Source organism: Sapajus apella, unplaced genomic scaffold (genome assembly GCF_009761245.1).
Source record: "Sapajus apella isolate SASKATOON/1434 unplaced genomic scaffold, GSC_monkey_1.0 scaffold83, whole genome shotgun sequence".
In the NCBI taxonomy this organism is placed as follows: Eukaryota; Metazoa; Chordata; class Mammalia; order Primates; family Cebidae; genus Sapajus; species Sapajus apella.
This window is the reverse complement of record NW_022437023.1, coordinates 6,206,127-6,233,873: the sequence shown is the minus strand read 5'-3', so window position 1 is coordinate 6,233,873 and position 27,747 is coordinate 6,206,127. Positions and strand designations below refer to the sequence as shown.

Genomic DNA, 27,747 nt, shown 5'->3' with positions numbered 1-27,747 from the left:
AGAAAGGAAAGAAATGTAGATGAATATTTACCAAACTGAGAAATGTACTACCTTTCTAAGTAGCAAAAATGATGATTAAAAATATGTGTACCCTCTGCTCTGACAATTCCCCTTCTGAGAGTTCTTCCTAAAATTTATTCCTAATCCACATAGATTTGTATTCAGTTATATTCACTGAAGCATTGTTTCAGGAAGCAAGAAGTTGTAAACAACCTAAATTCTACTGAGAGATCAGTTTTGAAAATTATAGTTAATCAGCCTGACAAAATAAAATGCATATATTAACATTTTAATTGGATGAATATATTTATTGGCATAAAGAAGACAATATTATCAAATTTAAATGGCCACTATAGAATGATATGTAGGATTGGATCCCATTTTTGTAAAATATGTATATAAACCAGTTACAGAGAAATATTCATTAAGGAGTTAACAGTCCTTTCTTCAACTGAGTGGAACTGTGGATCATTTGTATTTTGCTTCTAATTATAGATATCTTATCTTTCTATAATTTTCAGCTATTGTTTTAATTTTTAACAAGTAATAAAAATGTAGACTACACAATAATCCTCCCACAATAAGAACTGTGAGAGACAGAAAATCCATGAAGCCAACCTAGTCACTAATTGCAAGTTTACATATTTTGTCAAAGAAGCAAGACTTTATATTAAACAATTAGAGGAAGGTAGAAGAACACAATCAAGTGCTATATATACAATGAATGATGTAAACGAGACAGGAATCTGGAGAACAGTGATGGATGTGGATTGGAACACCGTGGGAAGGGCTCTGCAGGAGGTGTTCTGAGGGAGGGGTAGGGTATGCTGAGTGGAGAGAAGAAAGGCAATCTGAAAAAGCCAGGAGACCAGAGAAGGGCAAAGAAATAACTCTGGTATACAGAAAACAAGGAAAAGGGGCTTGAAGGGAGCAGCAAATTCACATCTGGAAGAGTGGAAGATCAAACTAGACAAGTACTGTGTGTCCAGATGACAGCAGGCCTTGAATAAATGAGATCTGGACCCAATCCAATAAATGGCAGAACAATAAAAGATATACTTGGCAGGAATAAGCACTACAAATTTCAGAGGGAGAATCTGATTACAGAGATACTGGTTTTCAATCTGGAACACCAGGGAAGGCCTAGCCTAAAGCAGCTGAGGGACAGAGTGAGAAAGAACCAACGGGAGGGATGTGTTGAAGGTAAGTCCATGGGACTTTGATGATGAGTAGTCTAAGGCCAAAAGGGTAACCTACATATCTAGTCATTAAAACAAAGGTTTAACAAGCTGGTAGCATGTTAATTATTTCAGGCATAATATGCACCGTAGGGAAAACCAGCAATTCCAAATGACAGCTGCAGCAGGCACAAGATGCTGAGACAGGACCACGGGGGGCAGCAGCTGCGGGGCTCTGGAGTAGTTTCACAACCACTTATAATTATCTGGACAAAATGGCTGCACCTGTTTCGGGGACAATGCAATTAAATTCTAATGAAAATGTGTATTCCCAGTAGAGGTCAATGATTTCTACAAGGATGTTTTCTCCTTAAGACATTATAGTAAGGCCTGAAATATATATTTGGGCTGAGAATGTATTGTTCTTAAGACATTGTCTTTCTTATATGTAAACTTCTGGTAAAATTTTCTTTATAAATGAAAGATTATCTATGTATAAGAGAAAAAATATGCTGGACTTTAACGTTCATTAACTAATTACTGGCATATTGCCTTCATAAAATTCTTACCAATACCAGGTACGTCTCCTTCTTGGTACAAAAATTTCAGTGTCTTACAACCATCTTTCACAAAAAACTTAGCAAATGCTTCCAGCTGTTAAATAAAAAAGAAAATGATAATCAATAAAATGACTAAGGAAAAATCCTCAGTGTTTTGTAGATGCAGAAGATGAAGCTCAAAGAGTTTATTCAAGGTACACAGAGGCAAGATTAGAACCCAAACTAATTTAACTCGAAAATTACTGTGCAATATAGGTTGAATTCTATTTCTGAACCTACATTAATGTCCTACATATATAGTTTTGGGCAGCCACTTACCTGACCCTGCCCCACAGGATCACAGAGAGGTAAATAGGTGAGTCCAACTGGAGGTAAATATTTAATAAAAGATATATTATTAACATACACAATTCTTAAAAGATTACTTGGGGAACAGAAAACTTAGCCTTATTGCCTGTTTTATTGATAAATTATTTGAGCAATTATGTTTTTAGCTGTTGTAATTTGACCCATATTATAGTAAAACTAAAGTAAAGACAAATTATTATACTGAGATTCTTCCATATTTATGAGCATGAAGTTTTTATTCAATTACTTAGGAGTCAGTGTAATATCTTAGTAAATAGAAAACTAAATAGATCACATAAGCAAAAGCCCTGAAATATCCTATGGGAAATACAAAGTCACATACCCATTCACCTAATCCCACTGATTCCCATACAGGAGGCTTTCTCTTGGGTAGTGGTGTCTTTGTTTGCTTGTTTGTTTGTTGTTGTTGTTGTTGTTGTTTTTGATGTGGAGTTCTCACTCTGTCACCCAGGTGGGAGCGCAATGGCGCGATCTCGGCTCACTGCAACCTCGGCCTCCCAGGCTCAACAGATTCTCCTGCATCAGCCTCCCAAGTAGCTGAAATTACAGGCATCTGCCACCACACCAATCTAATTTTTGTATTTTTAGTAAAGATGGGATTTCGCCAGATTGGCCAGAAGGGTCTTGAACTCCTGACCTCAAGTAATGCTCCCACCTCGGGCTCCCAAAATGCCGGGATTACAGGTGTTAGCTACCACACCTGGCAGTGAGTATCTCTTAATCTACTGACTGCCTAGGGGAAGTATCCCAAGTGTAGCAAACCCAGTCCTCTTAGAACAGTGGTTCTCAAAAGTTAGTGTGCATCAGAGAATCACACAGAGGGCTTTTTAAAAACAAAATGATTTACATTTCTAACAAGTTCTAGGTGATGCTGATGCAGCTGGTCCTGGAACCATATCTGAGAACCTCCACCCTGGGAGATGAAACAGAGCCACCGAGATGTGCAAAATTCTAGCCCTTAGTTCTCTGCTCTTCCACCTCCCGTATATACTTGGGTGTCACATAATTACCACCTAAGAGGGACAAAAGCTGTCAGCATAGTTCTTCTGGCACAGCTCCATCAATACTTTTTTGCTGACCCTTAGGCTTTGAAAGCATACAAATTCTCAAAAGTAGAGCACATGACTGGGATAAAAAGACATCAAAATACCAAATGCAATGAATCCTTGCATTTTAGATACATCGTACTCATGAGACTAGCAAAGTAAATGTGCGATCATGGGCCAAAATCATGACTGTGAATTAAAAATTCACTTATATTACATAACATTTTACCAACTGCTCATCTGAGCATCACCTACGTAAAGTGGCATTATTTATACCCTTCTTGTGGAAGAGAAAATTAAGCTAAAAAGAATTTAAATAGGCCAGGCTCAGTGGCTCACCCCTAATTCCAGCACTTTTGGAGGCCCAGGTGGGCAGATTGCTTGAGCCCAAGAGTTCAAGACTAGCCTGAGAAACACAGAAAACATCTCCTCTTTATTAAAAATACCAAAAAATTAGCTGGGTGTGGTGGCATGTGCCAGTGGTCCCAGCTACAGGGGATGCTAAAGTGGAAGGTTGGCCTGAACCCTGGAGGTTGAGGCTGCAGTGAGCTGTAATCACACCACTGCACTCCAGCCAATCTCAAAAGAAAAAAAAGTTTAGGTGAAGGACCCAAAACACTCAAGCACGGCACAGAACCTAGGATTGGACCTCAGCCTTGGGTCTCCAAATCTGTGCTCCTTCCACAGTATCGCACCCAAGCCACCCAGTCATTGGAAAACATTGCCAGTAAGCCAGAAAAGAGATTATCTTGAGCAGTGCTGAATGAAGGGGGCAGGAAGGGCAGAAGGGGCAAAGTGCCAATGTTGCAGAAACATCTGTATTGGTCAGGGTCCTAACAAGAAAAGCAGTCACACCCAAAGAGGTTTTTGAAAAAACTTTATAAATAAAAAGCCTATTTCTAGAGGCCTGAGGGTTAAGGGAAGCTGTGGCACTAGCAGCAACAACGGGACTAGCAACAAAGGAAAATCATGATCCTCCCATGGCCTAAAGAGTTGAGGGCTAGGAGGAATAGAATGACTTCCGCCAGGTTGAGAACTGGAGATCCGGGCTGCTCAGGGGGCTGTAGTTTTGGGAGCAGACAACCACAGTCAGGAACATGGCCAAGTAGGGAGCTTCTCTCCCCTTCTGCCCTCACATCTCCTGCTGTGCCTCCCCATGGCTGAACCAAATGGAAGCCAGAGAGCAATGGAGCTCAGGTGATACATTCCATAGAGTTCAGCTTTCTAGGCACAGAGCAGGGCAGATACAGAGAATGGATCCAGAGGCAAACAAAGTAACCATCATACCCTCTGTTGTCCACTTTTTTGTGATGCCTTTACTGAGTTGCTTTCATCCTGGATTGCATACCAGGCTTCACAATAAAAGAATACTTTTCGATTGGGCACAGCGGTTCCTGCCTGTAATCCCAGCACTTTGGAAGGCCGAGGTGGGTGGATTATGAGGCCAGGAGTTCGAGACCAACGTGACCAACATGGTGAAACCCCATCTCTGCTAAAAATACAAAAATTAGCCAGGCGTTGTGGTGTGCATCTGTAATCCCAGCTACTCAGGAGGCTGGGGCAGGAGAATAGCTTGAACCTGGGAGGCAGAGGTTGCAGTGAGCCAAGATCAGGCCACTGCACTCCAGTCTGGGGGACAGAGCAAGACTCTGTCTAAAAAAAAAAAGAAAAAAGAAAGAATACTTTTCCAGACCCAGCATGGTGGCTTACACCTATAATCCCAGCCCTTTGGGGAGTCAAGGCTGGTGGATCACTTGAGGTCAAGAGTTCAAGATCAGCCTGGCCAAGATGGTGAAACCCTGTCTCTACTAAAAATACAAAAATTACCCAGGTATGGTGGCGCATACCCATAGTCCCAGCTACTCAAGAGGCTGATGCAGAAGAATTGCTTGAGCCCAGGAGATGGTGGTTACAGTGAGCTGAGATCACCCCACTGTACTCCAGCCTGGGAAACAGAGGAAGACTCCTCAAGAAAAAAAGATACTTTTCCATATACCCCCAATTTCCTAAACTGCACCACACCAGACCATGCCACCCCTTATGTTCCATCTTCTTACTCACCTGGTCACCAACCTCGATGCCAACTTATCATATGTCCTTGCCTTTTCCCTTCAACCAAATAAGCATTCTAATCTTTCAGATTTTGACACTGGTTTCCCTACTGGGTCCACAATTTTCCCTCCACCATGGCTTTGCACACTCACAAGCAACTCTTAAGGAAATACCTTTTCCAGCTTGATTCTTCCCTTAATGCCTGCATTTCCTATTCCTTGCAGCCTAAGCAGTGTCTGGCCTGGACCAGAATGGTCTTAAAGGTAGAATCTAACCACATGGACCCAATGTCTGAGACATACCCCAGGAATAGCAAACAGAAGGGTTTGCGGACACATAGCACTTCTACTTCCTGACTAGCATGCTAGCCAGAAAAATTCCTCCAAACAGAGAATGCCAACCCAGAAATCCAGATGGCAAATACTTAAAGTGGAATTACCAGTTCTGCAGGTGCCCACCTCCCCATCTTAGTTCTAGCAGTTACCCTTTCATGAAGGCAGGATCAGGCTGCAATGCCTATGCCTATACCCTTTGCAGAGGGTATAGGGATTTCAGCTGTGGTATTATCCAAATTTGTGGCCCAGCAATTTTCAGGTGAAACAAGATTGATCATTTATCTGGCTTCCTCCCTAACCAAATGCAGGAATGATCCTCGGGACAGGCCTGAAGCCTGGTCCTATAAGAAATGACTTTTTAGAAATTGGCCTTCCCTTCATCTCATTGTCATCATCTCAGGGATACCTATAAGATTGCTTTGCACCGATTGCTTAGAGAGACTAGAAAGACATGTAGTAGCCAGAGTCACCACAGTAACTAGAATAGTCATTGAGGAAGGGACAAACAAGCAAACCCAATTTGAGAATGGCAAAGAAAATCCTCTTACTATGTGGTTGGTATCGTCCACAGTCAAGACCAGTTATAGAATTTGATGAACCCAGTGCAAAATGAAAATGCAAGACATTTACTAAAAAATTATCAAGAACTTCAAAATGGTGACAAAAGATCATCAAACCAAGCACAGTGCCATTCTAAGCAGAGGGGCCTCTGTAACTACACAGCCCATATGTCCATGAAGCCAGCCTTGACCACAGCAGAAAATTCCAACAGGAAACTATGGTGACCTGGGAAACCACAGCCTACTTCCAGTTGCTTGTTATGGCACCTCTTGCTTTGTATACACATCTCCATGCACTCTCTATGTTTTGTCATTATTATGATGTCTTTGCATCAATCACATCCCCCATCTCACTGTTACAACTGCACACCAGGACCAGGAAAATGAGCAATCCCCTTCAACTGCCGGGACCGTGTTCTCAGAAGGATACTGGACGACATGAAGTGCAGACAGTTTTGCAGAACTTAGCAATGCACTGTATCAAGCAAGGGAGTAGCTTTTTTTGTTTTTGTTTTTGTTTTTATTTGAGTCTGAGTCTCACTCTATCACCCAGTGTGAAGTGTAGTGGTGCAATCTCAGCTGACTGCAATCTCTGCCTCCCAAGTTCAAGCGATCTTCCTGCCTCAGTCTCCGAAGTAGCTGAGATTACAGGTGCATGCCACCACACCTGGCTAATTTTTGTATTTTTAGTAAAGACGAGGTCTCACCATTTTGGTCAGGCTGTTCTCAAACTTCCAACCTCAGGTGATCCGCCTGCCTCGCCCTCCCAAAGTGCTGGGATTACAGGAGTGAGCCACTTCACCCAGCCGTTAGCAGCTCTTTAGGCACGATTCCATAGAACCCTGGCTCCTAGAGCAAGCTAAAGAGTTTTGCCCGTGTTTCATGACCCCTGAAAAAGCAGGGGATATGGCCCTTATAGTGACAACCTCACTACAACCCCACCTCACCCATCACTCTCACCAGTGCATTCAGTGAGACAATCAGCTCACCAGCAGTCTGCACCTGCTCACTGGTCTTTCTGGGATACCAGCCCCATTCACTCCTAGGGTTGAGAAAAAGCCCAAGAAGCTAATGGTAGTTTTATTGAAAATTATCTTGTAACCAGAGCTATCAGGACGGAAGCTATGACACAAGTGTATCATATGTTACTGTAATTAGAGTGACCATATCAATTTATCCAAAATTTTTAGTAGTGTCAGGAGGCTCTGTTAATGATGCCAGGAAAATAAGCATAATCCAGAACTGTCCCTGGCACCCTGAGATATATGGTAACCTGGCCTGCAGTCACATCACATCACTATTTTTTTGCCCCCGCTCATCTTTAATCCCCTCCCCATCCTGCCCAACCACACATCACTATTTTCTACTACTGTATACTCATACAACAGTCACTGTTCCCTTATTTTTGCAGTTTTTCTCTATAAGTGATTGGCATATGTGGTTCATATAACCTGTACTTGTAAAATATTACCCTACCGCCACTCAACGAGCCCTCTAACTTCTGACATCATTTTGAGTTAGAAGTTTAGCCAAAATTCTAGTTGCTAACTCTTCTCTTCTTCCTCCACAACGGTAGACCTGACTAGAAATACCATTCAACTGACTATAATTATATAAAATAAAGCTTCTTCTCTGGTTAGTAAAATTTCCAACTTTTGTCTTTTTCTTTTTTCTTTCTTTTGCTTTTTTTTAGACAGAATCTTACTCTGTTAGCCAGGCTGGAGTACTCACTGCATCCTCCACTGCCCATACTCAAGGGATCCTCCCACCTCAGCCTCCTGAGTAGCTGGGACTACAGGTTTGGACCACCATGCCCAGCTAATTTTTGTATTTTTTGAGAGACAGGAGTTTTCCCATGTTGTCCAGGCTAGTCTCAAACTCCTGGCCTCAAGCAATCCTCAAACGTCAGCCTCCCAAAGTGCTGGGATTACAGGCGTGAGCCACTGTGCCCTGCCCCAACTTTGTCTTTCTAAATGATTTTTGGGCGGGGCGCCAGTGATTCATTCCTGTAATCCCAACACTTTGGGAGGCCAAGGCAGAGGGAATCACAAGGTCAGGAGTTCCAGACCAGCCTGGCCAATATGGTGAAGTCCCGTCTCTACTAAAAAGGCAAAAAAACTAGCAGGGCATGATGGCACATGCCTGTAGTCCCAGCTACTTGGGAAGCTGAGGCAGAAGAATTGCTTGAACCTGAGAGGCAGACGTTGCAGTGAGCCGAGATCACACCACTGCGCTCCAGCCTGGGCAATAGAGGGAGACTCCGTCTCAAAAAAAATACATAAATAAATGATTTTTTCTTGTTGTCGTTTATGACAAGTCTATTTTCTTAAGTTAATCACTTTCTCAAAGTCTGTTGGGGGTGGGGGGCTAGGGGAGGGATAGCAGGGGGTGGGGAGATTGGGGAGGGCTAACACTAGGAGAAATACCTAATGTAGATGACGGGGGTGGGGGGGAGGTGTGGAGAGGACGGATAGATACAGCAGCAAAGCACCATGGCATGTGTATACCTATGTAACAATTCTGCAAGAGCTGCACATGTGCCCCAGAAGTTAAAGCATATATATATATATATGCATAAAATGATAAGACTTAAACTTACAGATGGGCAATCCAAAATTAATTCTTCAACAGTTACTATGTCCAGGCCAAGATTTTCTGCTAGAATTTCAAACATATATTTGTATGAAGGGTCAATTTTCAGTCTTCGGCTTTCCCTTGCTTCTCTAAATCTTGCCTAAGGAATGAAAACCAAGTGTAAAAATTGCAATTCTGAAGAAAGAACATCAAACTACTTCATATTTTGTAAAGTAAAAGGATTTCGCATTTGTAAAGGAAAAGTTGTAGGCATGGAAAATCTTATTAGAAGCAAACCTGTTTCTCTTTTAATGTTTCCTGTAGATTTGGGATGCCACTCATGCTGCGGCGGTATCGGGAGGACCGCCGGGAAGACGGGGAGGACAGCACTTCCGAAATCACTGATTGAACCGGTCGCGGTCCGAGCCTCGGTCGAACTCTATTCAGATCCGGCTCATGATCATCTGGAAGAACTAGCCCTTCTTCAGAAGAAATGAGATCCTGATAATCCTTCGCAGGAGGAACAGCATCTTCTGCGGAAAGAGAGAGATTATCTTCTGCCGGAGCCTCCACTGTCGGAGGGCGCGCTGCCTTGTCCTCTTCTGAACGGGGAGGAGCAGCCTCTTCTGTAGAGGGAGGAGCCTCTGCTCCCGCAGAAGGTACACCACCTTCTTCAGCATCCTTCTCCATCCTCCGTCGTGCAGAAGGCCTTAGACTTCAAAACCTAGAATTATAACATAGGTTCATTTAAAACTACAGTAAATGGAGTGTTGTATGTTTTTATTTCTTCCCTTTTAGCCAGACAAGTAGCAAAATCATCAAGTCCTCCCTTGCCATATTATCTGAGGAAGCTTAGTTTATGGGGCTGGAGAGGGGATATTTTTAGGGGGAACAGCACACACACACACACCTGGGAGCTTTTTCAGATTTTAAATGCTACTCCTGATAATGCTATGGCCCTAGAGGACTGTCCCTCCACCCACATCCCAGCCCTGCCATAGTCACCACGGCAATTCATTGGAGGGCACGTGTCCTCAGGTGTCTTAAAAAAGATTGAGGGCCACTGCATTAGAGGACCAACCGGAGATCACTGCCAAGGTACTCACCGTGCAAGAGACTGAGCAAAGAACTTCGTGGACTCTAAATGTTCTTTGCTTCAAGGAACTCAGTGATGCAATACAGTTCATCAATCAGACATTCTACTGTCTCCCATTTCATCTATATGGGCATAGCCTCAAACTCATAAAAGCATCCTTTTAGCAGCCAAAATAAGTAACTCTGAGTCTAAACAGAAAGTTCGCACTGAAAAGTGATTGTGACCATTTACTGAGGGAACGATACTACAGAAAGCATGAATCTAGCCTACCTAATCAGAAAAGCTCTAATAATAAAAAAGTGTAGAAGTTATGAGCACATAACCATGAAAATTAGGGGACACCAGTGGAACAGGAGATGTCAGTTACAGACAAAAATCATATTGTAGGACAATAATGATGCCTCCAGAAAAATATACATGCTTTTAGGATGTGGTTAAAATCCAGAAACCAGAATAATAGTAAATAGTTGGAGAACAAAAGGATACATTCCCAAACACATAAGACAGAAAAAGAGGCTTTCTAGTGAGAAATTCTGAAGACACAGATGCAGACCTGGTCTAAGTAAGATGGAGCTTCTTAGGTCGGGTCACCAGCAGACACAACACAGAGGCAGCCCATCACCTATGCCCCACAACGGCCCTCTCCAAGTTTTCCAGAGAACTCATAAACAGCTATCATTGTTTGGTTTGATACCCTTAGTTGGCCTACTGGAGGACAAACTGACCTATCTTTTAGCTGCCAGCTAACCAGCTAACCCACCTGCCTCTAGATGTGTCAACATGAACCATTGTTCCCAAACTATCACCAGGGTTTTTAAATCTTCCCTCTCCCTACCCTCTTCTCTCTCTCTCTCTCTCTCTCTCTCCATCTCTCTCTCTCTCTCTCTCTCTCATAACAGTGCCTCATTTTGCCACCCAGGCTAGACTGCAATGGCATGATCATATCTCACTGCAGCTTTGACCTCCCAGGCTTAAGTGACCCACCCACCTCAGTACTCCAAGTAGCTAAGACTACAGGTACATGCCACCCCTTATTTGTTTATTTATTTATTTACAGAGACAAGGTCTCACTATGTTGCTAAGGCTGGTCTCAAGCTCCTGGGCTCAGGCACTCTTCCCACCTCAGGCGTCTGAATAGCTGGGACAACAGGAATGCACCACCATGCATGTCTGTTGGGGTTTACACAGGATGGTGGCAGAAATATTAAAGGAAAGTAATAGAATATAGTCACAAATCCTTTTGGAAGGCCTAAGGGTTATTACTTGGCTGAAAGTAGCTTTGTCCCTTTAGTTAAATAATTAAACTCCCCACATTTCTTTGTCTCTAACTAGCTTGTTGACTCATGTAAACTTTGAGCTGAATGGTCCTCTCAGGAGTAGGTTGACCAGGAAATTTATCCTTTATGGTGTTTGCTCTGGGCATTAATCTTTCAAAGAACTACTCTCTTAACCATGTTAATTATCCACAAGTATGTTTACTCAAAGCCTTTGTTGTTAAATCTATACTGAATAAATTCGAGGAGGGAGAACTAGTGGGTGTCATGTAGCTGCAATCTCTGTGGGAAGCACACAATCACCTAGTCCACTCATTCACTGTACTCTGTGTTTCAGTGTATTTATTCATCCATCATGGAATCATGGTCTGCAGGACAGACCCCCGCACGTGGTGACCCTGACATGACCAATGTCACACATGGATAATTTTTTTATATTTTATTTTTTTCTTTTCTTTTTTTTTTTTTTTTTTTGAGACGGAGTTTCGCTCTTGTTGCCCAGGCTGGAGTGCAATGGCACGATCTCGGCTCACCGCAACCTCCGTCTCCTGGGTTCAGGCAATTCTCCTGCCTCAACCTCCTGAGTAGCTGGGATTACAGGCATGCGCCACCATGCCCAGCTGATTTTTTGTATTTTTAGTAGAGACGGGGTTTCACTATGTTGATCAGGATGGTCTTGATCTCTTGACCTCGTGATCCACCCGCCTCGGCCTCCCAAAGTGCTGGGATTACAGGCGTGAGCCACCGCGCCCGGCCTATATTTTATTTTTACGTACAGGGTCTCACTCTATTGCTCAGGCTGGTCACAAACTCAATAATTCTTAAATTTGATCTTTTGAGGTAATTTTCTATATCTTGTTCCTCTTCATTATTTTCCCTTTTGTCTCCTCTGTACATTTTCAAATAACCTGTCTGAGTCAGTGATTCTTTCTTTCTTTGATCTGCTGTTGAGAACCTCTAGTAAGTTTTTTAGTCCAGCAAATGTATTTAATTCTGAAATTTGTTTTTTTAATCTCAATCTTTTTGTTAATCTTCTCTGATAAATTTCTGAATCTTTTGTGTGTGTGCGTGTTATCTTGGAGATCACTGAGTTCTAAAACTGCCATTTTGAACTCTTGGTCAGAGGGTTCCTAATATTGCCTTCTTTGGTTAGTCACTACTTTCTTGCTTTGTCCTTTTGAAGAGGTCGTGTTCCCCTGTTTGCTATTGTTTCTTCTGAGTATATGTCTGTGTCTTTGTGTTGAAGGATTATTTACTCCAGTCTTCTCTGGCTGGCTGGCTTTGGTTTTTATTGGATGTGTCTGCTTTGAGTCTTTATAATTTACGTGTAGATTTTCTTTTCTTTTTCACCAAGTCACTGGCTCATTTCCAGCACTAGATGTCAGCCTAAGCCCAAGTTTGCCTCCGTTCTGGTAATCTGCTGCCCATCCAAAATGGGGGAAGTCCTAAAGGGATTATTCCCACAGTGCGGGAATGCTAGCTAGGGGTTCATGCCTAAGGCACCTGTGGGATGAGCGCCCTATGGCAGGGTACTGCCAAACAGCAACTCTGATTTGGTGTCTTAAGGTACAGAACAGAGTTTCCAGGGCTGGGGATGGTAGTCCTACCTCCCAGCTTTGTCTCTGGCTGTCCTCAGGGATATTTCTCCCTTTAGCACTGCCGATGCTTCCTGTGGATTGAGGCAAGAACAGATCTCCTGCCACAGAACCCAAGATGATAAGAAAGTTGGTTGTCTACTTCATTCTCACTTTTCGCATTACAGAAACCATAAGTCTGGGAGAAATTTTCCATTTGCCTGGTGCCAGGCAGACTGGAGTAAGGAGTGTCATTATATGGAAGTCCAATTCTCTTACCATCCTCTCAGAGGCTTTCTCCCTTCTCTGTGGTACTGGGAATGAGCTCATCCTTATATCTGAGTTTTGGGATATTGCTGGTGATAATCTTAACATTGTGTATTTGTTTCCATTTTCTGGTGGTCTATATATCTTAGGAGTTAAAGATTTAGGACCTAAGGTCAGGCACGGTGGCTCATGCCTGTAATCCCACCACTTTGGGAAGCCAAAGAGGACAGATCGCTTGAGCTCAGGAGTTTGACACCAACCTGGGCAACATGGAGAAACCCAACCCTGACAACAAATGCAAGAAATTAGATGGGCATGATGGCATGCACCTGTAGTCCCAGCTATTTGGAGGGCTGAGGAGGGAGGATAGCTTGAGCCCAGAAATTCGAGGCTGCAGTGAGCCGAGATGTCACCACTGCACTCCTGCCTGGGTGATAAAGTAAGAAACTGTCTTAAAAAATAAAAAATTAAAAAATTAGGACCTAAAATTCCCTATGAATCTACCCCCAAGCATTCACATTCTGCCGGCCCAAAGGACACAGAGTGACTGTAGCATCAACACTTGTTGACTTTCTCTGGGTCCTTCTCTCCTTCACAGACAACTTGCTCTGTTGCACAAGCTGGAGCATAGTCACGCAAGCACAGCTCACTGCAGTCCTCACGTCCCGGGCTCAAATGATCCTCCTACCTCAGCCTCCTGAGTAGCTAGGACTAAAGGTGTATACCGTCACACTTGGCTGTTCTTTTTTGGTTTTGGTTTTGGTTTTTCTGTATAGACAGAGTCTCACTATGCTGCCCTGGCTGGATGCAATCATTTTCAATTCCCACCATCTCTTCTCCTTAAGTTCAATTTTAAGGATTCAGTGAACTTCCACAAAGTCATCCCTGGTTATTTTCAGGAGCATTTATAGGTGTTGGACTCCTCCACACCTAAGAATACTACAGTAAGTGAGCAAGTTGCACACCTGTGTGCTGGGTACAGCCAATTCAACCACACCCTTTTCTCTTGTACCCATTTCTGTAACCCCATCCCTGAATGCATTAGTTCATTCAATATCTGTAACCCTATCCCTGAATGCATTAGTTCATTCAACATTATTGAGTGTCTTCTGCATGCCTGGCCACTGTGGTTACATAAAAGATTGAGGACTTCTTCAAAGCAAAATGCAGAATCAAACTGGTATTTGATTCTGTTGACTATTGAATACAACACAAGATGGTTAATGTCAATAACAGGTGAATTAACGAAGGGCTAAGGGAGCTTAGCAGGAAGCAAAACTTCTTTAAAAAAAACTTGACAGCGAAGGTGTCACCTGAGTCAAGTCTAAAGAAGAGCTGTCAGGACAGGATGGGAGAGAGAAACATTCTAGGCAGAAGATGGTACAAAAGCAGAGAAGCAAAAACAGCCACAACTAGTTTGGGAAACTAGGTAAATTCAGTGATGAGACTTTTGGGCTAGAGGGGAATGAGAACTGTATGGAAATGGAAAATAAGCCTGGAGGAATTAGGTATTTTTTTCTGTTTTACTTTTGAATTTTTAAAAATATATAGGTATATATTTTTAATTTTAATAGCTTTTGGGGTGCAGGTGGTTTTTGGTTACATGGATGCATTAGATAGTAGTGAAGTCTAAGATTTCAGGGTCACCCAGGTAGTCTACATTGTATGCGATATGTAGTTTTTGTTTTGTTTTTGAGACGAAGTCTCACTCCGTCACTTAGGCAATGGCAAGATCTCAGTTCACTGCAACCTCCACTTCCCGGGTTCAAGTCATTCTTCTGCCTCAGCCTCTTGAGTAGCTGGGACTACAGGTGTCTGCCACCATGCCCGGCTAATTGTTGTATTTTTATTAGAGACGGGGGTTTCTCCATGTTGGTCAGGCTGGTCTCGAACTCCTGACCTCGTGATTCTCCCGCCTCGGCCTCCCAAAATGCTGGGATTACAGGCGTGAGCTACCGCACCTGGCCACGACATGTCGTTTTTTTGTTTTTTGTTTTTTTTTTAATCCCTCACCCCTTCCCACCTTTCCCCTTCTGAGTCTCCAAATTCCACTATACCCCTCTGGATGCCTTTGCATAGCTATAGCTTAACTCCCACTCATAGGTGAGAGCGTGAGGTATTTGGTTTTCCATTCTCAAAACGGGGAGTGGGCGTGAAGTCACTTAGATGTCCAGCGAAGAGACTGACCAAGGGCAGTGGCTCAGCTGGGGTTTTGAAGTAGGAAACCCTGGGTCCAACTAACAGAGGCGGGGGACTGACTTGTAGCATGGATTCCAGTCCCCCAAAAAGAAGGAAAGTGGGCGGGGAACCCGGCTGCTGCAGGGCCCCCTGGGCGAGGGCCGGCTGCTCCCAGCGCGCCCCGACCTCGCACTCACCCGCCGCGCCCCGGGTCCCGATGGACCGACCCCTCAGCACACCGAGGCCGGGCCCGGCGGCTGCGCTGCCCCGGGGGAGCTGCTCTGGCCTCCGCGGCCCCGAGAGAGGCTGGCGGTTGGGAATCCGAGACAGGCTCGCTCGGGGTCGCCCCGCGAGGACTCTGCAACACGCGGCTCCCTTCGGCTGGAGGGGCACGGGCAGCTCCCGCGCTCCCCAATAAAGGACGCACCCACCCCACCGATCCCGGGGACTGAAACATTGTTTATGGGACCCCGGGCGCTGAAGGTCTGCTTCCTGGAGATTTGGAGTGCGGTGCCAGGGCCTTGGGAAGATTCCCGCGTATTCGTGGAAATATGTAAAGCTTGACAGCTTGACATTATTTTTTAATGTTTTAAAAACATTAAAACATTAAAAAATAATGTTTTCTGTGACCTTTACAGTTTCTGAAGTTACTATTTTCCTTGAGAAAATGAAAAACGTTTCCTGATGAGTCAGTGTGTTCAGAAACCTGACTGATGCGAGAGAAAGATTCTGGGGGAAAAGTGACTTCTCTCCTAAGGCCACCCCTCCCGTCTAGTATATTTCTGCTTTTGCTGTAACTGCCTGACATGGTGTGAGTGGTCCGTTTCTAGTTGGGTGTCTTAACTAAAGAAAAAAATTCAGTCTTTTAAATAATTAAAATTAGTTTTATTCAGCTGTCTTACTGAGGATTGCAATTCAGGAGAGTCTTTCAGAGAGTTTCTTTGAGAGTGCCTAAGCTTAGGTACAGAGGGTGGCATGTGATGGGAAGTGGCATCAGATGTGCTCAGCAGTTACATCAATGAGCTCAGAAGTTACATTAGAGCAAAAATCTCATCAAGGTTGGGGTTCGAGGGTTCATCTGGTTATAGATTTTAGAGGCATAATCATTAATCCTATCAGCTATTATCTTATGTACAGGAAAAGACATGAAGTTGGGATCTTTGAACTTTGGCAAGAAAAGATTCATGCAAGAGATGTTATCATCTTCAGGGGCATTCCTCTGGGGGCTGCACTTGGTAACAGAGTTAGGGGATTTGTGAATGGCTGGCAAAGGATTCTCTGACATTCTGCTGGTAAGCAGAATGAGCAAACATAGCTTCTGACATAAACTATTTTGTCTGGCAGTTGTTAAAGTCAGTCTTTGAATGCAGAGCAGATCAATGTGGAATGAGGACTGAAAGGTCCATCAACTGGAAAAAAAAAAAAAAGCAATGAATATAAAAAATCACAACTTAAACTGATTCATCCATATTAACAGACATTACTCAGTGATTATACCATATGAGCTTACGGGGGCAGGCAGTTCCTGCACATCCTTGCCAAGTATGCCAAAATGCAAGACCTACCTGCCCTCTAACCCTGAGCCGCTTCTTAGGTAATCTGTAAGCAACTAAGGAGGCCACAGTTACCATGCATGACGAGGCACAATTGCTCACTTCCCAGGGGAGAGGGACTAGCTTGTTTACTGCTCAATACAAAAGATGCTGAGCACTTAGCCCTAGATTCTTTACCTGACTCCCAGTCCACTGCCTGCATCTGAGCCCATGGGTTGCCCAGTGGGACTTGGGGTTGGAGGAACTGGCCTCCCATGTGATACTCCTACCATTTGTTGGCCTATAAGTAATAAGTGCTCTCTCTCATCCATCGAATCTTGTTTTCTTTTGGCACTGATGGAGCTGGGGCAGGTTTTATACTTGCTATCTTTCCCTGTCTCTATTATCTCTCTATTCTCACAGTAAGAAACAAAACAGAATATCATATCCCTTAATAAAGAGCCTTAAATATATTCCTTCATTTGCTTTAACCTACAAATGCCTCTTTTGAAAATATGTCGCTAAGAAATAATACTAAATATGGGACAGAGCTTTGGTTCTAAAGACGTGTTGCTGTGTTCGGTTTGTAGCACTGTGATCCATGCAATAGTTTCATTAACTCTGGCAGAAAACTAGCTTCATGGAATACTACCAAATGATAGCACCCCTGAGAATTCCTGAGATACAGCAAAAGTGTACCTTCCACAGAGTTCTCTTAAGGCTTAATAGAAAGTAAACCCCATGCAGCACTTATATAAGACATTAAGTGCCCATGATCCTGAGAATTAAGCGTCCCTGAAAATACGAGGAGGGAACACACATAAAAACACTTAGCGCAGTAGTACATGATAATGACTAAATCAATGCTAGCTGTTATTTGTAGTCATTTAGTATTAGTGTGTGCAGTAAAGAAAAGCACTGAACTGGTAATCAGGGAAACTGAATTAGTCCTGTGACTGTGCTACCCAATAAATGTTTGGTTGACCAACCCTTGGATGTGAAACTGCTCTGTGACTGGATGTCCTCATTTGTAAAAAGAAATGGGGAGTTGAGATAATCTCTAAGTTCCCTTCCAGTTCCAAAAATGTCTAACTCTATGACGAGTTTGGTTTCAAGCCTCATCGATTGAGAGAAAGAGGATACTATTGACAGAAATAAAAATGTCAAAACAACCAACTGGAAATGTCTCAGTATTGTAGGGAAGATGCAATTAAGGTGCACAGATTATCAATATTTGTTATAATTGTCCTAAAGTACCACATGATCATATTATCAAGTAACAATTTAAGTAGCCAGTTATTCAAGTAAAACATGTATAAATATTGAATAACTATCCACAGCTCATTCCTTTGAGGTTTTCTTGAAGGATTGTCGGTTTATGTCTATAACAGCACATTTATATCTTATTTATTGGTCCATTCTTCTTGCAAACAAAAAGCTCTGCCAATGCAGAAACCCAAAACACCTGACAGCAAGAACCTAAACAACTGTGAACCCAAAAGTATCTGAGACAGGTCACAATCAATTTATAAAGTTTAGTTTGCAAATATTTTGCCAAGGTTAAGTATGCACCCATGACACAGCCTCAGGAAGTCCTGATAACATGTGCCCAAGGTGACCAGGGGACAGCTTGCTTTATACGTTTTAGGGAGATACAATACATGGGGTGGGCCTTCTAGGCCATAGGTGGATTTTTAAATTTTCTGATTAGCAATTGGTTGAAAGAGTTATTATCAATGGAAAGAAATGTGTAGGTTACAATAAGGGGTTGTGGAGACCAAGGTTTTATCATGCAGTTGAAATCTCCAGGTATAGCAGGCTTCAGAGAAAACAGATTGTAAATGTTTCTTATCGGACTTAAAGAGTGTCCTATCAGTAATTCCAAGAGGGAGGAGGGTATAATGAGGCATGTCCAACCTCTCTTTCCATCATGGCCTGTACTAGTTTTCAATCTGTCTATTTTCCTACGGTTGGACATTTGGGCTTTATCATTTTTTTCTTTTTTTCTTTTTTCTTTTTTTACTATTCAAACCATGTCTCTTATATGTGTCTCATGGAGTGCAGACACAATAACCTTTTCATGCCCTTGGCCAAGAGGAGGGGACCATTCAGATGGTTGACAGCGGGGGCAGGAGCTTACAATTTTATTTTTGGTTTACACAACTAATATAATGATGTTCATTAAGGAAAATAAATGTAATCATAAAAGTATTTTAAACATATTCTCAGATTTCCTAATCTTAAATCATTACCAACAAAAAAAGCCACGTATATACCTCTTGTAATGGGTTGAATTGTGTATCCACCAAAAAATATGTCCAAGTCTTAACTTCCATGACCTGTGAATATGACCTTATTTGGGGAAAAAAAAAAATCTTGGCAGATGTAATTAAGTCAAAAATCTCAAGGTGAAATCACCCCGATTTAGGGTAGATCCTAAATCTATGACTAGAGTCCTTATCAAAGAAAGTGGAGAGAAATTATAGACATTAAGACAGGAAGGAAGGCCATGTGAAGATGAAGGCAGATTAGAGATACATTTCCACAAACTAAGGAACTCCAGGAGCCACCAAAAGCTGGAAGAGGCAAGGAAGGATTATCCGCAGAGCCTGTAAGTGGGGATGGCCCAGCTAACACCTTGATTTCACACTTTTTGACTCCAGAATTGTGAGAGAATAAGTTTCTGTTGTCACCAAGTTTGCGGTAATGTGTTACATTGTCCCTGGGAAAATTAATACACCCCTTCTACCAGAAAGGAGAATGTGAAAGTTTTCATGTCAGTGTGAAGTGTTTTATAAAAATTCTAAAATCTGGAGTTGAGAAGGGCTATGAAAAGAAGGGTCTCATGCTTGTATGCATGATAACAAAACTATCACAGAAGACTCCATGAAACTACAACCTTGTACAAAGGCCATCAAAACCTTATGCAAAAAGATAGTCTGCAAGGACATCTGCCCAGGAACTCTGTTCTTCCTTAGATGGACATCACCTTTACTGTTGAGCATTTTAGCCAAGGATAATTAAATCAATTACATAATCTTCCTTATTTTTCATTTAAAAACCTTTGTTTTCCTTTATCTCCCTGAATATGCACGTAGTTTAATATGGCACACATATTCCCATTGTGATGCCCGACGTTCAAATAAATACCTTTTTTTTTTTTTTTTTTTTTTTTTTTTAGAGAACCTCTCTCTGTTTTTGTTTGTTTTTTGAGATAGAGTCTCACTCTGTTGCCCAGGCTGGAGTGCAATGGTGCAGTCTTGGCTCACTGCAACCTCTGCCTCCCAGATTCAAGCAATTCTCCTGCCTCAGCCACCCGAGTAGCAGGGATTATAGGTGTGTGCTGGCACACTCAGCTAATTTTGCATTTTTAGTAGAGACGGGTTTTCACTATGTTGGCCAGGCTGGTCTTGAACTCCTAACCTCGTGATCCACCCAACTAGGCCTCCCCAAGTTCTGGGATTACAGGTGTGAGCTACCATGCCCAGCCTCTCTCCAATTTTAGTTTGACAAAGCACTTCTAAACTCTTTGGAATTTGTGTCTTCTCAAACAGGACCATTTCTAAACTTTTCCTTCCCCACTATCACTGTCTTTCCTTTTGTTTCTATATGTGGTGCTTGTTACTTTTTAGTTTTTTAAAACGTGTGATAAAATATTTAAAATATACAGAGAGTGATAAAGAATAATACAACTCTCCATTTGCCCAACACCCAGCTTAAGTTATAAAACATTGTAAACACAGTGAAATTCCATAGTACATCCCTCCCCTATGTCTTCCTCTGCTGCCCCTTAGAGGAAATCGTGTTCCTGAATTTGTTTATTCCCAGGCACTTCCTGTACCATTACTAGATGTGTATTTAGCCCTAGGAAATACATTATGTCATTCTGCATAATTTTAAATTTTACAAAAATGGCATTGTGCTATGTGTATTCTCCTGCAACTTGTAATTTTTTCATTTCTATTATGAGATTTATTTGTGTTGAAATAGTACCTCTGGTTCATTCATTTTTACTTATGTGTAGTAGTCCACTCAATGAAAATAACACAAATTATTTTCCTACAGTTAGACATTTGGACTTTATAATTTTTTTCTTCCTTTCTTTTTTTGCTATTCAAACCATGTCTCTTATACATGTCTGATGGAGTGCAGACACAATAAGCCTCTAGGATACATACTTAGCAGTGGATCCCAGGATGTACTCGCTTCAACTTCACTCGACACTGTCAAATTAATTTCCAATGTGTGTCAAGCAGCAAGTGTTTATGCACTTCAGTTGTTCTACATCCACACCAACTCTTGATAGTGACAGGTTTTTAATTTTTTAATTTCTGTCCCTCTCAAGAGCATTAAAAATCCTCATTTTTTTTTTCATTTTTTTAATTTTATTGCATTTTAGGTTTTGGGGTACATGTGAAGAACATGCAAGATTGTTGCATAGGTACACACGTGGCAGTGTGATTTGCTGCCTTCCTCTCCATCACCTATATCTGGCATTTCTCCCCATGTAATCTCTCCCCGACTCCCCACCCCCCACTGATCCTCCCCTATTTCCCCCCAACAGACCTCAGTGTGTAGTGCTCCCCTCCCTGTGTCCACGTGTTCTCATTTTTCAACACCCGCCTATGGGCGAGAACATGCGGTGTTTGATCTTCTGCTCTTGTGTCAGTTTGCTGAGAATGATGGAAAATCCCTCATTTTTATATTAAATTGCTTTTCCCTATTTACCAGAAAATTAGAGCGATTTTTTTTTTTTTTTTTTTTTTTTGAGATGGAGTCTTGCTTTGTTGCCCAGGTTGGAGTGCAGTGGCATGATCTCGGCTCACTGCAACCTCCACCTCCCGGGTTCAAGCCGTTCTTCGGCCTCAACCTCCTAAGTAGCTGGGATTATAGGTGCACACTACCATGCCTGGCTAATTTTTGTATTTTTAGGAGAGATGGGGTTTCGCCATGTTGGTCAGGCTGGTCTTGAACTCCTGACCACATGATCTACCCGCCTCGGCCTCCCAAAGTGCTGAGCCACCACGCCCGGCCGTCTTTTTATTTGTTTCTTTTTTTCTTTTTTTTTTTTTTTTTTCTTGAGGCAAGGTCTCATTCTGTTGCCCAGGCTGGAGTGCAGTGGCATGATTTCACCTCACTGCAACATCTACCAAGTTCAAGTGATTCTCCCATCTTAGCCTCTCGAGTAGCTGGGGTTACAGGCATGTGCCACCACACCCAACTAATTTTTGTCCTTTTAGTAGCAATGGGGTTGGGCAGGCTTGGAGCAATTTTTCATGTGCCTATATGTTATTTCTGTTCTCTCTTTTGTAAACTGCCTATTCTTCTCTTTGCCATTTTTTTCTATTGAGTTGTGTGTCTTTTTCTCATTGATTTCTAACAGTTTTTACATATTCTAGATACTGAACCTTTGTTGGTCATGTATGTTGCCCATACTTTCTCCTGGTCTGTGGTTTAACTTTTTACCTTTTAGGATGTGTTTTAGCTTTCACATCTCATTAAGAAAATTCTACCATGAATTCACAAAGGCATTTTCCAGTATTTTATTCTTCAAGGTTTTAAGTTTTGCCTTTTCACATTTGTGTCTGTAATGCTCTTGGACTTCTGTTTTCCTTTATAGTATGAAATGGAGATCTTTTTATCATATACATAATCAATTGTCCTTAACCCACTCATTGAAAAATTATTAATCTTTTCCCCACTAGCACTAACATAACATATCAAATTTAGACACAAACATGGTGTCTGTGTGTGTATATTGGTTGCCTATTAATGCACAATGAATTATTCCAAAACTTAGCAGCTGAAAGCAATAAATATTTATTATCTCACAGTTTCTGTGGTTTAAGAATCTGGGAATGGTCTAGCTAGGTAGTTCTGGATCAGGGTCTCTCATAAGACAGTGATTAAGGGGTTGACCAAAGCAGCAGTCATTTCAAAACTCTACTGAAAAAAGGATCCACTTGCAATTTCACTGTGTAGCTGATGGTAGGTGTGTGGCCCTCACTGGCTGTTGACCAGAGACGTTGGTTCCTTGCCACATGCATCTCTCCTTAGTGTAGATCACAATGTGACAACTTGCTTACCCTCCAAGTGAGAGATCAAAGAAAGTGACAGAGCTCCTAAGATAAGAATCACAGCCTCTTCATTCTGTAATCTCAGAAGTGGCACAGAGTGACACCTTATCATGTCTGTCATGCTCTTTGTATAAGAAGTAAGCCACTAAATCCAGCCCATATTCAAGGTTAGGGAAGTAGACAAGACTGTCAATACCCAGAGGTGGGGATCATTGGGGCTATCTTAGAGCTGTCCACTGCAGTTTCCATTTGTTGATCTATACCAGGATCCCCACCATGCTGTCTTTTTTTTCATACCGTCTTCATTACTGTAGCTTGTACAAAGTCTTGTTATCTGGTAGAGAATGTTCCCCTACTTAATTATCATTCAGTATGTCTTGCCTATTTGGGACCCTAAAAATAGAATCTAGAATCTGCGTGTTCATTTTAATTGAAAATCCCTGGGCCAGGCGCTATGGCTCATACCTGTAATCCCACTTTGGGAGGCCAAGGTGGGAGGATCACTTAAACTCAGGAGTTCAAGAGCAGTCTGGGCAACATAGCGAGATGCTGTCTCCACAAAAATAAAATAAAATAAATTATCTGGGTGTGGTGATGCATGCCTATAGTCTCAGCTACTTGAGAGGCTGAGGTGGATGGATGGCTTGAGTCTGAGAGGTCAAGTCTGCAGTAAGCTGAGACTGCACCACTGCACTCCAGACTGGGCAACAGAATGAGGCCCTATCTCAAGAAAGAAAAGAAAGAAGAAAGAAAAGAAAAGAAAGAAAAGAAAAGAAAAGAAAAGAAAAGAAAAGAAAAGAAAAGAAAGAAAAAGAAAGAAAGAAAGAAAGAAAGAAAGAAAGAAAGAAAGAAAGAAAGAAAGAAAGAAAGAAAGAAAAAAGAAAGAAAGAAAGAAGGAAGGAAGGAAGGAAGGAAAGAAAGAAAGAAGAGAGAGAGAGGAAGGAAGGAAGGAAGGAAGGAAGGAAGGAAGGAAGGAAAGAAGGAAAGAAAGAAGGAAGGAAAGAAAGAGAAAGAAAGAAAGAGGTCTTGGTTTTCGGCGGGCTTACCGGGGACAAAAATGTCTATGGCTAGCGATTTCTACCTGCGCTACTACATAGGGCACAAGGGCAAGTTTGGGCACGAGTTTCTGGAGTTCGAATTTCGGCCGGACGGAAAGCTTAGATATGCCAACAACAGCAATTACAAAAATGATGTCATGATCAGAAAAGAGGCTTATGTGCACAAGAGTGTAATGGAAGAACTGAAGAGAATTATTGATGACAGTGAAATTACAAAAGAAGATGATGCTTTGTGGCCTCCCCCTGACAGGGTTGGCCGACAGGAGCTTGAAATTGTCATTGGAGATGAGCACATATCTTTTACCACATCAAAAATAGGTTCTCTTATTGATATAAATCAGCCAAAGGATCCTGAAGGCCTTCGAGTATTCTACTATTTGGTACAAGACTTGAAATGTTTAGTTTTCAGTCTCATTGGATTACACTTCAAGATTAAACCAATTTAAATTCCATGTTTTTCAAGCTGTTTGTATATTTAATTAAGGGATGGAGAGTTTATTTGTCATTTACAATATTGGGGTTTTTATGAATGCGAAGCAAAAAAAAAAATTGTATGTAAACTGGAAATAAGAAAATACATTAACAGGCTTAATGGTTATCCTAACTTGAGTCCACGTGGTTTGAACAGTCCCCACACACATTAAATTCTGTAAATAAAAGTCACCTTTTGTTAAAAATTTGCTCTAATAAAACATGCCAAATCCTGAAAAAAAAAAAAAAAAAAAAAAAGAAAGAAAGAAAAGAGAAAAAGAAAACTGTTGAGATTTTTATTGGAATTTCAGTACATGAACAGACTAATTAGTAAATGAATTTATAATTTATGACACTGAGTCTTCCTATTCATTTACATGCTTTATATCTCACATATTCTGAGAAACTCACCAGAAAGATTAAAAGAGAGCTGGGTATGGTGTCTCATGCCTGTAATCCCAATACTTTGGGAGCCCAAGGCGGGTGGATCACGTGAGGTCAGAAGTTCAAGACCAGCCTGGCCAACGTGGTGAAACTTTGTCTCTACTAAAAATACAAAAATTAGCCAGGCGTAGTGGCACGTGCCTGTAATCCCAGCTACTCGGGAGGCTGAGGCAGGAGAATCACTTGAACCTGGGAGGGGAAGATTGCAGTGAGCCAAGATCATACCACTGCACTCCAGCCTGGGTGACAGAGGAAGAGTCCATCTAAAAAAAAAAAAAAAAAGATTAATGGAAAAGAAGACAATTTGAGTGTCTTTTCAACAATTCAGTGGTAAAGTACAGTATATGGAGAGTTTGTGTATTGCCCCAATTCCTAGGTTTAAAAGGTTTAAGGTCTAGGTCCATATAGAAGTTCTGTAGTTCTAATAGACTGTTTTGATGAAATACCCTCAATAAGTTTGAGGTATGCACAACATTTCTGCTGAAATCCTTATCCTGCCCATCCTTTTGCAGTGGACAACTATGGTTCAGTTTGCCCAGCAATCCTCCCTTCTTATAAAAACATAATTCCTCTTCTTTGGGGGAACGGATTTCCCCAAACTCCAACCAAGTGGTTCTAATCCAGGTTTCCAATCACAGTACTCCAATCACAGGAGTAAGCACAGGTCTTAGGCCAGGCCAATCACAGCTCCTTCCTGGGTTTTCCAATTTTATAAAATCCAGGCTGACTGGATAAAATCCAGAGGGAGAGTTTACTCCCTCTCCTAGTGAGAGGATAGCTGCCAAATTTCTAGTCTCATGGAGTTCGTGTCTGACAAAATGAAGCTGAGATGCAGAAAAAAGCTGAGATGAGAGACACAGACATCTTGACAGTGGCCAGGTGGTTAGTGCCATACAATTCCCTGCCCAACCTCATTTTGGTTAGGTGAGCACTAGTCATTCTCATTTATTCTTTTAACAACAGGAATTATTTAATGAGCATCTACTATGAGCCAGTCATTGAAGACACAGTGATGACTAAGCCTTCCAGTGAACACAAAATATGTTAATGTAAAAAGTATTGCAAGTCATGGACATTTGGAACCTAAGTAGGCAAACCATGACTTATATCTCGTTTAGGCTGGGCCCAGTGGCTACACCTGTAATCCTAGAACTTTGGGAGGCTAAGGTGGGAGGATCACTTGAGCCCAGGAGTTAGCAGCCTGGGCAGCATAGTGAAAACCCCATCTCTACAAAAAATACAAAAAATAACTGGGCGTGGTTTTGCAGCCTGTATTCCCAGCTAATTAGGAGAGTGAGGCAGGAGGATTGCTTGAACCCAGGAAGTCGAGGCTGCAGTGACTTCAGTAAGCTGAAATCACACTACTGCACTCTAGTCTGGGTGACAGAGCCAGACACTGTCTTTAAAAAAAGAAAAAAAAAGGAAGAAAAAGAAAACTAATTTAGTTCTCACTAAATCCTGTTAGGAAGCTCAGAGAGGGTCAGTAATTATTGCAAGCTTCTAGCGCTAACACATAGCGGAACCAAGACTTGAACATATATGTTTTTGACTCAATTGTTTTAATTACTCTGTGCTGCTTAAACTGAGAAGCCTCTGAATCCTTACAATTTTAAAAGAACAACTCACAGTTCTCACTTTCCGTCAGATTCTAATTTTCTACCAAACTGCAGCCCTGAGCTATGAATGGTTACCAAACTTTAGTTAAACAAATAAAATTAGGTCATCAAGAAACAGAAAAACCACTCTTCCCAGCCTGCATTTGTTTGTTTGTTTAACGAGTTTGCCTTTTTAAGGGCAAGGCTCCTTGGGAGTTGTAGTCTGAGACATAGTCCTGTGGGTGGAGGCGCTGACTCACTGGAACCCAATCAGCAGAGAGTCAACTTGCTCTCCGCTCAGCGATTGGCTAGAAGTCAGCGGTCGCCCGCCCCGAGGCGCCGACGCGCGGTCCCTAGTTAAGGCGGCACAGGGCCGGGGCGGAGTGTGGGTCGCTGCTCCGTTCTTTGGGTCGGGTCGTTTGTGATACTCCAGAGCAGCCATGGCAGAACCGCAGCCCGCGTCCGGCGGCCTCACTGACGAGGCCGCCCTCAGTTGCTGCTCCGACGCGGACCCCAGTACCAAGGTGGGCACAGGACGGAAGGGAACGGCTCCCCGAGCTCCGCCGGGCCGGGACCGGGCCGCATTCTATCCACCTCCATGCCGCCGCCGCTGCAGGTCCGCCGGCCTCGGGCGGACGGGAGTGTGCTGGGAAGAGGGATAATGGTGTTCGATGGGGGGATCCGTGGGGCCCGCGAAGTGTGGAGGGGATCCGTTGCTTCAGCCAGTTTCAAAGACTGCGACCCTGTTTTGAATTAACTTACATTGCGACGCCAGGCCAACCCAGGGTCAGATTTCCTAAATCAATCGCCAAGGCCCACAACAGCGGTTTCAAAACTCCCAGAAAGAGGTTCAAAGGTCCCTGTCCTGTGTCAGCCCTGCCTAGCCTCGTTTTTCCTTACCACCCTGACTCCAGTCTTAACTTCTGCAAACTGATTTGATCTAAGTTTAACCGCGCCCAGAATTTCACATGTGCTTGCCTGGCCTTTGCTGTTGCTCACAGCCGCCCTTGCCTTCCTTGGCTTCGTGGGGCCCAGGGAAGCGTACAGAATCATAGAGTCTGGATCTGAAAGGAATCTTAGAAATTCCTTCTCTTACCCTCTTACAATAATAGCCCAGTAAGAGAAATGACCTGTTTGCATATGAAGGCTTTCACTTACGGAACATGTCTTTACTGAGTAACAGTAAGTCGCTCAGGTGTCATGTCTCGGATGCATTAAGATCAGACACAGTAACCGCTGTTTATTCCAGTGAAATCAGTGTCTGTAAATGCCTTTGTATTTATTCATTTGACAGCATCATTTGTAAATTCTTTGAAGATTGAATGTGTGCTCCCTGCAGACCTCTAAAAGGCCTAGGTAGATAAGTGGTCCATGACTTGGGCCCCTGCTTGTTCTTTACCTTCAGGGCAAAGAGTCAGACAAGCCAGACACCTCTCATTGCTAAAACTTGACTAGCACCTGGTACTTGGCTTAGGAAAAATGTTAGTCATTGCAAAATTAAGGGGGG

At 42.5% G+C, this 27,747-nt stretch overlaps 2 protein-coding genes and 1 pseudogene across 3 annotated transcripts in view; 2 read left to right on the top strand and 1 right to left on the bottom strand.

Moving 5' to 3' along the window:
• Nucleotides 1-15,335, bottom strand: part of DNAH8 (dynein axonemal heavy chain 8) — a 353,446-nt gene extending 338,111 nt beyond the window's left edge. Inside the window, exons 1-4 of the mRNA XM_032253336.1 lie at nt 15,261-15,335; nt 8,972-9,398; nt 8,700-8,834; nt 1,748-1,832 (exon numbers count right to left, since the gene is read on the bottom strand). Coding sequence (XP_032109227.1) covers nt 1,748-1,832; nt 8,700-8,834; nt 8,972-9,364 — 613 coding nt within the window. The 5' untranslated portion in view covers nt 9,365-9,398; nt 15,261-15,335. The remainder of the gene's footprint in view (nt 1-1,747; nt 1,833-8,699; nt 8,835-8,971; nt 9,399-15,260) is intronic.
• Nucleotides 15,336-23,700: 8,365 nt separating this feature from the next.
• On the top strand, nt 23,701-24,459 carry LOC116533724 (annotated as a pseudogene). Its single transcript, XR_004261412.1, has one exon. The product of XR_004261412.1 is annotated as a protein mago nashi homolog pseudogene (transcript).
• A 2,103-nt stretch (nt 24,460-26,562) lies between these two features.
• Nucleotides 26,563-27,747, top strand: part of GLO1 (glyoxalase I) — a 31,919-nt gene continuing 30,734 nt past the window's right edge. The window contains exon 1 of the mRNA XM_032253616.1: nt 26,563-26,764. Within this exon, the coding sequence (XP_032109507.1) occupies nt 26,681-26,764 (84 nt within the window). The 5' untranslated portion in view covers nt 26,563-26,680. The remainder of the gene's footprint in view (nt 26,765-27,747) is intronic.